Source organism: Rissa tridactyla, chromosome 11, assembly GCF_028500815.1.
Source record: "Rissa tridactyla isolate bRisTri1 chromosome 11, bRisTri1.patW.cur.20221130, whole genome shotgun sequence".
NCBI classification, from domain to species: Eukaryota; Metazoa; Chordata; class Aves; order Charadriiformes; family Laridae; genus Rissa; species Rissa tridactyla.
The window spans coordinates 1,145,707-1,153,512 of record NC_071476.1 but is presented as its reverse complement, the minus strand read 5'-3'; the positions used below and the strand labels follow the sequence as shown (position 1 = coordinate 1,153,512).

General features: G+C 52.2%; 1 protein-coding gene across 1 annotated transcript; it reads left to right on the top strand.

Annotated features, from left to right (window-relative positions):
• Nucleotides 1-1,833: 1,833 nt before the first annotated feature.
• On the top strand, nucleotides 1,834-6,997 carry SPINK1 (serine peptidase inhibitor Kazal type 1). The gene is made up of 4 exons (XM_054217748.1): nucleotides 1,834-1,938; nucleotides 3,412-3,452; nucleotides 4,075-4,187; nucleotides 6,856-6,997. The coding sequence occupies exons 1-4, from the start codon at nucleotides 1,884-1,886 to the stop codon at nucleotides 6,935-6,937; spliced, it is 291 nt and encodes a 96-aa protein (XP_054073723.1). The 5' UTR covers nucleotides 1,834-1,883; the 3' UTR covers nucleotides 6,938-6,997.
• The last annotated feature ends 809 nt before the right edge of the window (nucleotides 6,998-7,806 follow it).

Below are 7,806 nucleotides of genomic sequence, written 5' to 3'. Positions count from 1 at the left end.
AGGGTCCAGGAGGCAGGGGGAGCTCTGCTCTGCTTTGTTGCCTCTGCCTTGGGGAGGAAGGAAAGGAGAAAACCGTGGCATTACACACATTTGGAATGTCCCAGGAGCCAGCACCGTTCCCATCTGCAGAGCAGCTCTCACAAACATTGAGGATTTACCCATCAAGCTCAAGTTTGGAAATGTGCCTGGATGTTTCCAAGAAATCCGAGGAAAGACGTTTCTGTTTCTGGACAATCAAAACTATCACATTTCCTGGCTACAGCGAGGATCTCTAAACCGAGAAATGTGCAAATGTGTTTTACCAGGAGTGGGCGCATCCCAAACAAGGGTAATCAGAGAAACTCTTTTCGGCACTGCTCTATTTACATACGTTAGAGATTGAAGAGGAAAATCTTTCCCCCTGTTGCCCTGACGTATAACCGTCAATGCCCTTGCCGAGTCCTCTTCCAGCTTTGGGAAGTGAGACCAAAGCATCTATTGGCACCCATTGGCTTTACTCATGCTGCAAACCTGGCAGGTGTGTTGGAGGAGCAACAGGGGACAGCGTTGGATCGAGATGAACCTCTTTCAGCCATAAAAAAATGATCATCCCTCTCTCCCTTGCTCCTCAGAGGGTGATAACACCACACCACAGGCACACCAAAGGACCGCTGCTTGCTCAGAGCAGTCCGTCGAGCACCCAGCCCAGCTATTGACAGCTGCTGAGTGGGTCATACCCAAAGCCAGCTTTACTCTCCGAGCTAATAAAATAACAGATGCCATTAAGAGCAGTTCTTTTCGCCTGACGTTGCAGGTCGCCCCAGGGAGAGGGAAGCCCGGAGCCACGAGGGATGTTTCTGGCAGGGGAAAGCGTCCTCCAGAGCCACGTTCAGACTGGGGTCTCCCTTGGACAGTGGAGCAGCTGCCGATTGAGCTGAGATTTCTCTCACAAACAGCTCCTTGAATTGCTCTTGGCATTGACTTTTTCCTGTTCAGCTAATTAAAAATCTGTCTTTGAATCATAAGCCCCCATTAGTAATAATTTGCTTTGCACTTCTCCAGTGATTTATGGCTGAGATATCAAAGTGCTTTAGAAACATTAATTAATCCTTCTAATACCCAAGGGACTGATCCACTCTCTGCAATGCACCATTGGAGGAGTAAATGTAGGAAATCCCCAGGGTTTACTCCAAACTGTGGGAAGGGAGCAGCATCTGACCCACGGAGTTCGTTTCGGCTGCCTGCCTGCAATCAGGGAGATGTGCAGTCAAAATAACAGCACTGAATGTGCAGCCACAAGCGAGCCCAAGGCAAATCCAAGCTCTCTTCTCTCCAGCAGCGGTTCTTGCTGCTGTCCCTATCTGTCCGGGGCAGGGAAGGGGAGCAGCAACAGCCTAGCTCTGCTCTGTGGATCACGCCAGGAAAGGCATTTGGGACCAAAGTCGTCTTCAGCCAGAGCCCTGCAAGTGGCAGCGGCAGCGTCATTAATCAAAGCCACACTGCTCGTGCTAACACATGTATTTCTCTTGCCGTCCTGCCCGTTTCTGCAATCTGCTTCTTGTACGAAGTCACTTTTTCCCAGCCTGCCGTGCAGACCCAAGGCTGTCTCCCACACCTGAGATGCGGCTCCAGTCCTTGCCAGCGACAAGGATCGTTGCGGCCATTGGCTTCGGAGAGGCTTTCATCCTTGCGCGCACCAATGAGCCATTTGCCACCTGGTGTTATCCCGGTACTTTGAATATTGTCATCACAAGACTACGGGGTGGAGCTGGCCGTGCTGGGTGGTGCCAGAGGTGGGGAAAGGTATAAAGATCCCAGCACAGACTGCCGGAGACAGGACCTCTGAAAGCCTGAGAAGCGTCCCATTTCCACTTTGCTGCCCCCAGTAAAGCATCGCCTTGGCCATGAAGGCAACTGGTGTTTTCCTGCTCCTCTCCCTGGCACTCTGCTGCTACCAAGGTGAGTGCAACATTTTCCTTAGGATCCATTCTGTCTCCTGGCTAAAGCTCCCAGGGCTGTTGCGTGGGAAGGTGAGCCTGGGAACAAGCCACCTGGTGCTGGGACCTTGCTCCAGCCCCGGGCGGGGAATACAGGAGAATGCTGCGATGGCCAATGTGCGTGATACCAGTGGTCTGTGAGCAAACCTAAAGGAAAGGCTTGAAAAGGGTGTCTGGCACCTGCTCCCAAAAACGAGCAGACCTGCTGGGCTGACACTCTCCCTTCATGGCCAGGATCGAGCCTGGAGATGGTGATTTCTAGGACAGTGTGATTCCTTTCGAGTGAATAGGTGCTATTTTGGTTTTAAGAAAGCAAAGCCAAGAAGACAGAAAACGTATATATACAAGGGAAAATGCAGCTCTCACTACCAAAGTCAGTGTTTAAGCCAACTGTGTTTTCAAAATCCCATATGGTACAGAGGGATGAGAACATGAGCTGTTGCTGCTCTTCGGGTCCTGCTCACCAGGGATGTCTGCATTCATGGGTTCATTCAGAACAGGAGGGTGCTTCTGAAACAAGTCCTCGTCATCCTATTTACTGCGCGGCGGTTGCCGTTGCAGAGCTGTCTGAGCACAAAATCTGGACTCATTTCAGATGAGCCGAGCGTGTAGTGAGCTAGAGCTCCTGGGTCGGGACCGGTGCTCCTCCAAAGTAAAATCTCTGAAACCCTAAGCTGTGCAGCTATCAGGTCCTCAGCACCAAAACATCTCACTCTACAGACCCACTGCTATCGGGCCACGCTGTTAACCTAGTTGTAGCCTAAATCCTCCATGCAGGTGGCTTCTCAATCTATAAGCAACCCAAGGTCTTCTTCTCAGTACTGTCTTTTGCCGAACAAATCCAAATTGTTTTTCAAAACACACGCACCGCATGTTCCACCCATGTGATCCCAGCTGTCAGCTCAGGGCCAGCTTCTTCATGGAGAAGCCCACCAAAGTCACAGCTTGCTCCCACCTGCTTTGGTGTGGGTCCACCCATTTCTCCTTCTAGCAGAGATCTTCAGCATCTTGTCTCTTGCTCTGCTTTCTTGTGGTACAAACCCACCGACACCAGAAAAAATCACCCTGGATTTTCTCCAGCACCAGCCCAGCATCAGCAGGAGTTTCTCAGTTACCCATGAACGAGTGATAAGAGATAACGAGAGCCGCCTTTGCTCCCTGGCAGCTGGCAGGGAAAGCCACTAGAAGTGCATCTGACCTTTACAGGGCTTTGCACCATCATGGTGTTTCTGCCAGGGGAGAGAGACAGATGTAGTGGGGAGGGACCTGGCTGCAAAATGGGGAAGATCCAAGGAAAGAAATTGTTTGCTGGGACAAAGGTGTCTGAGTGAAGATGTACAGCCCTCCGGCTAAAGCATCTTTAGCAGGTCCCCCTTGAAACCAGCCTGAGTGATGGGTGCTAAGGCGTCTTTCTCTCTCTCCACCTTTTCTCTAGGAAACGCTGAGATGGATGGAGCTGCTGGCAGAGGAACAGAGGTGAAGGCTCCTATTTTTATGTAGGACAAGCGTGTGCCCAGCTTTGGTGAGACAGCACTAACCCACATGCTGGGCAGCCAGCGGTGCTAAACACAGTGAAGTATAGCGAGCTGCTGGGTTGGCAGCCCAAAGATGCCAGTGCCTGGGAACCTCCTTCCACCTGCTGTGCCACAGCAAAATCCCAGTGATGGTACTGGTTGCCCACTGCGTTTCCCCACACCCAGTGGTGGAAAACTGTTAATTAAGAGCTGAATGTTGCTGTTACTTGCAAAGACTATCAGAGCTCCCATTACTCTTTGACCTGCAAGCATGAGGGCAGGTATTATTGCGGCATAAAAATAAAAGCTGGGAAGAACAGGATCAGGCACTGCCCATGGAGCTTTACTTGCTCGATGTTGTCACTCCTAAGGGCGTGCAGCGGTGCCGGGTGGGGTTCAGCTGGCCAAGGGACAGCATGGTGACAGGCAGTCCCAGTGCTTCCGAGAGGTCATAGCAGAGCTCTGAGCGAGCTGGGACGGGCTATCAAGATACACAAAACACGCACCTCCCTGTGAACGCAAAGCTTCTTTGGTAAACTGGAAGCACGTTTAATATTTTCAGCATTACCCTTTTGTGTCTCCAGCCAGCCTGTGGCAATTATAACCTAGGAAAAGGTTGTACCAAGATCTTTGACCCCGTCTGTGGCACGGACAACCTCCTGTACGGCAACGAGTGTCTGCTGTGCCTTCAGAACCTGTGAGTATCCGGACCTCCTGCAAGTCTTAAGCGTCACGCAGACGAGGGCTACTACATATGTCGGGGGTTTCCTAGAAAGAAAGCTGCTTGCATGCAGCTGGCTGGTGCGCGGGCAGGGAGCCCGGCACATCTGGCAGGAATCTGGCCTCCCGTGCAGATGCTGCACCCGCTGCTGGGAGCACGTGGCCTCCGTCTGCCAAACGGGTCCGATGCGTGCGGCTCCCGGCACACCAGCTGCCCCCGGGCTGGGATGGCCGCGGCCACAATCTGCCCAGCCCCGCAGCTGCCAAGCTGCAGCGACTGCTCGGACTGTGCTGGCGGGCGTCCAGGAACGCGGACAAACGGCAGAGCCCTCAAAGCCTGCCCGGATCTAGCAGGGCAGGCAGAAAAAAATATTTTTCCAGGTGACCTCAGATGTGTGGTGGCTGAGGGAAAGCTATGTTTTTTCACCCCAGCAATTTGTAGCTGAGCTCTGCTTTGTCTTCTCCGCATATGAAAGGATAAAATTTGCTCTGGGCATTTTTAAGAACGAGCCTTATATTCAATCTGTGCTGGTGCCAGATTGCACTGTCTTAGCAGGAGGCCAGGTCCAAACGCTAGAGACATCTCTGGCAAGACTTGATTCATTTCATCTGGCTTGGGCCCGAGGTAATTTTGAGTATGTTTATACATTGGAGCACTCTGTGTCAGAAAAGTGAAGGAATTGCTTCCAACTCAATGCCATTAGGTCGTTCGAAAATCTCTGTTGGGAAGATTAAGTGTTATCTGTAGGCAGATGCCCCAGTCCGTGGGGCTACGGGAGCTTCACCCTGGACTTTCCCTGGTGGAGGCAGGGAGTTTTGGTGATCGGGCTCACACGCCCATCCGCCATCAGCAGAGATCCATCTCCCACAGAAGCTCGAATTCCAGCTTTTCCATCCCTGGATGAATGGGCTTGTGGAGCCAAATTCTGCTTTTTGGAGCATTGCTTCCCAGCTAACTCTGCAGCAACAAGGGACAGAGTCCCGATCACCGGGAAAAAGAGCCTGGATAAGAATGGTTGGTCTGGCTGTCCCCGCATTAACCCAGGCTGCTGCCCCATTTTCTGCTCCTGGCCTGCTCAAATGCTAGTTTTACTTTTTAAGGCTGAAGACGATGCAGTCGGGCAGAGACACGCTGAGTGGGATCTCCTGAACGAAGGCGCCACGGTTAATGACCCGGCGCGGCATGGCAGGGCGGTAATGACCATGCTGGAAGCCAGCAGCCCAGCACCAGCTGTCAGCTGTGTTGCGCAACAGATGGGGGTGGGAGGTTCGTCAGACACAACATCGTTAGGGCTTTGGCCATGAACCAAGAGCAGGGTAAAGAGAGCGAGGAAGGCTTCAAAGCCAGCTACGCAGGGAGCAAAGCAGCATCAAGCTACAGACCCCCCTGAGGAGCACGGCTTTGGAGGGGATGGGAGACGTCAGTGGTCACAAGAGGGAAAGTTTGGGGTACAAAAAAGAAAAAGACTCAGCCGGTGGTGTATCCAGAGCCAGCCAGGAGTCAGAGGAGGGAAGAGACGGATGAGAAGCTGGTGCTGGCACCCGCCTTGCGTTGACAGGCTCTGTGTCCCTGCACTTCTTCAAACTCATGTTTGTGCACGCTCTCAGCAGCTGCAACTGGAAGTGCGCTTGCTCCTGCAGGTCAGAGCCCTGAGCCTGGCAGCTCCCCCGTAACGTCCCCAAGTGAAGAAGTTTTGGGGTGAGGAACAACAGCCACATGGTCTCCTGGTCAGGGTGATCTGGCGCAGGCACCAGGACTTCGAAGCTGCCTGGTGCCAAATGTCTCAGGGGGTAGATAAATGGAGTGTCCTCATCTATAAAGCTCCGGTCCGTGGGGAAAAGTCAGGTAGCCGCGAGGCAAGATGAAGTGTCATTTGCAGTTTTGTGTGTGTTCAGCCAGGCTGACAAGAGCTGGAGGCCTGCAAGGAGTCTGGGAATAACTACTGCGAGAGCATCTGGCGGGTCCCTGCGGCAGTGGTGTCTCACTTGTCGCCTTTGGTCACTTCACTGTGACCAGCGTGCAAAATGCTTTTTGCAAAACACAAAACAGCATGAAAATCATTTTACCAGCATTTCTCTACGCACCTGAGAAATGGGTTTGTCTTTCCAAAGAGGAGAACATCATGATTCCACGTGAAAATGGAATAATTCAGAGTAATTACGTCCACTACTGGGCAAAAAATAGTAACAATAATTTTTTGCAGGTGCCTTTTTAATATTTTCCCTGCTTTTGCTGCAGAAGCAATCAGGAGGGGAGGCTGGGAGCAGGCCCAAGCCCAAGCGAGACACAATGGCAGGCATTTGTCTGTAAAAACCTGCAAAACAAAGTCATAACCTTTATCGTCTGCAGCCAGACAGGCATTAGCGGTGTCTTAGTGCTGTCCTACAGCACAGGGGTGAATTATTCTGCCAGGAGGTGTCAGGAAGCACCAGCTCTTGAGCTTACCGGAATTAATTAACACATGTCCATGGTAACCCTGAACTCCCTGTCAAGAGTATGTGGCCTTACTTACTGTGAATAACACTTAAATGATGATTTAAGCAGTATTTTCCTTTCTTTCTTTCTTTCTTTGTCCTCTGAGCCAGGCTCTTCTGTGTATCAGGGACCTGAAGGCATCCTCTTGCATTTTTAACCTCTCTTCCAGGCAAAGAAACACTAACGTGCGTATAAAGAACAGGGGAATGTGCCAAAAGCCCTCTCCACGCTCCAACTCCGCTCGAAACTAAAAGGCGCAACGGTTCCGGAGAAGAGAGCACAAAGTGTCCCTCACCTATACAAACTCCCAATAAAATGGAAGCATTGCCATGTCTCGCACTGGGATTTCTTACACACACACACACACAGCAGACCCCTTTCCCTGACATTTAAAATACCCTCCTGAAAAATATGGTTTGTTTTGGTAATGTCCATAAATAGCTGCGAGCACATTACCGACAAAGCCCCAAGGACAAGGCTAGGACGTGCACAAGGAAAAAGCCAGGCTCTGGCATAACAAGGAAGCTCTTTTTTTGCAACAAGAATTTTGTTTGCCTTTCCTAAACTTCCAGCATCCCATACACAGGAGATTTTAGCCTTCTCGTGACTCGCAATTTTGTTAAATGCAGGGCATTAAAGCCCTTACTCCAGGGCCTTTGCCAGGAGGAAGAGTCCAACGAGTTATCTCCATGCTGACCTGTCTCCAGCCTTATCCATGTGCCAGGGCCCCATCCCGCTGTCCCTGTGCCCCGACAGCCACCAGCCTCCTGCAGGTCACAGCTACCCAGCGCCTCGGAAAACCAAAAAGGCTCCCTTTTTCGAGGCAAAAATTTATTTTCATTTTTTTTGTTGTTGTTTAAATCTAATGGCCTTGTTGAGCTTTGCTGCTGGCACCCCACGCCCGGGCCCCAGGGCTGCGGGCTGGCGGGGGCGGCGTTGCGGGGGGGGGGTGTGACGCGGCGCAGCGGGACGCAGGGTGCGGGTCCCCGGCTGGAGAAAGGGAGGAGGTTTCGGCACTGGAGGCCGCTGTTGCTCCGCCGGAGCCGGTGCCGATGCCGGAGCCGAGCCCGCAGCTGGATGCCGCAGCTGGATGCCGCAGCTGGCGGCGGGGCGGCCCGGG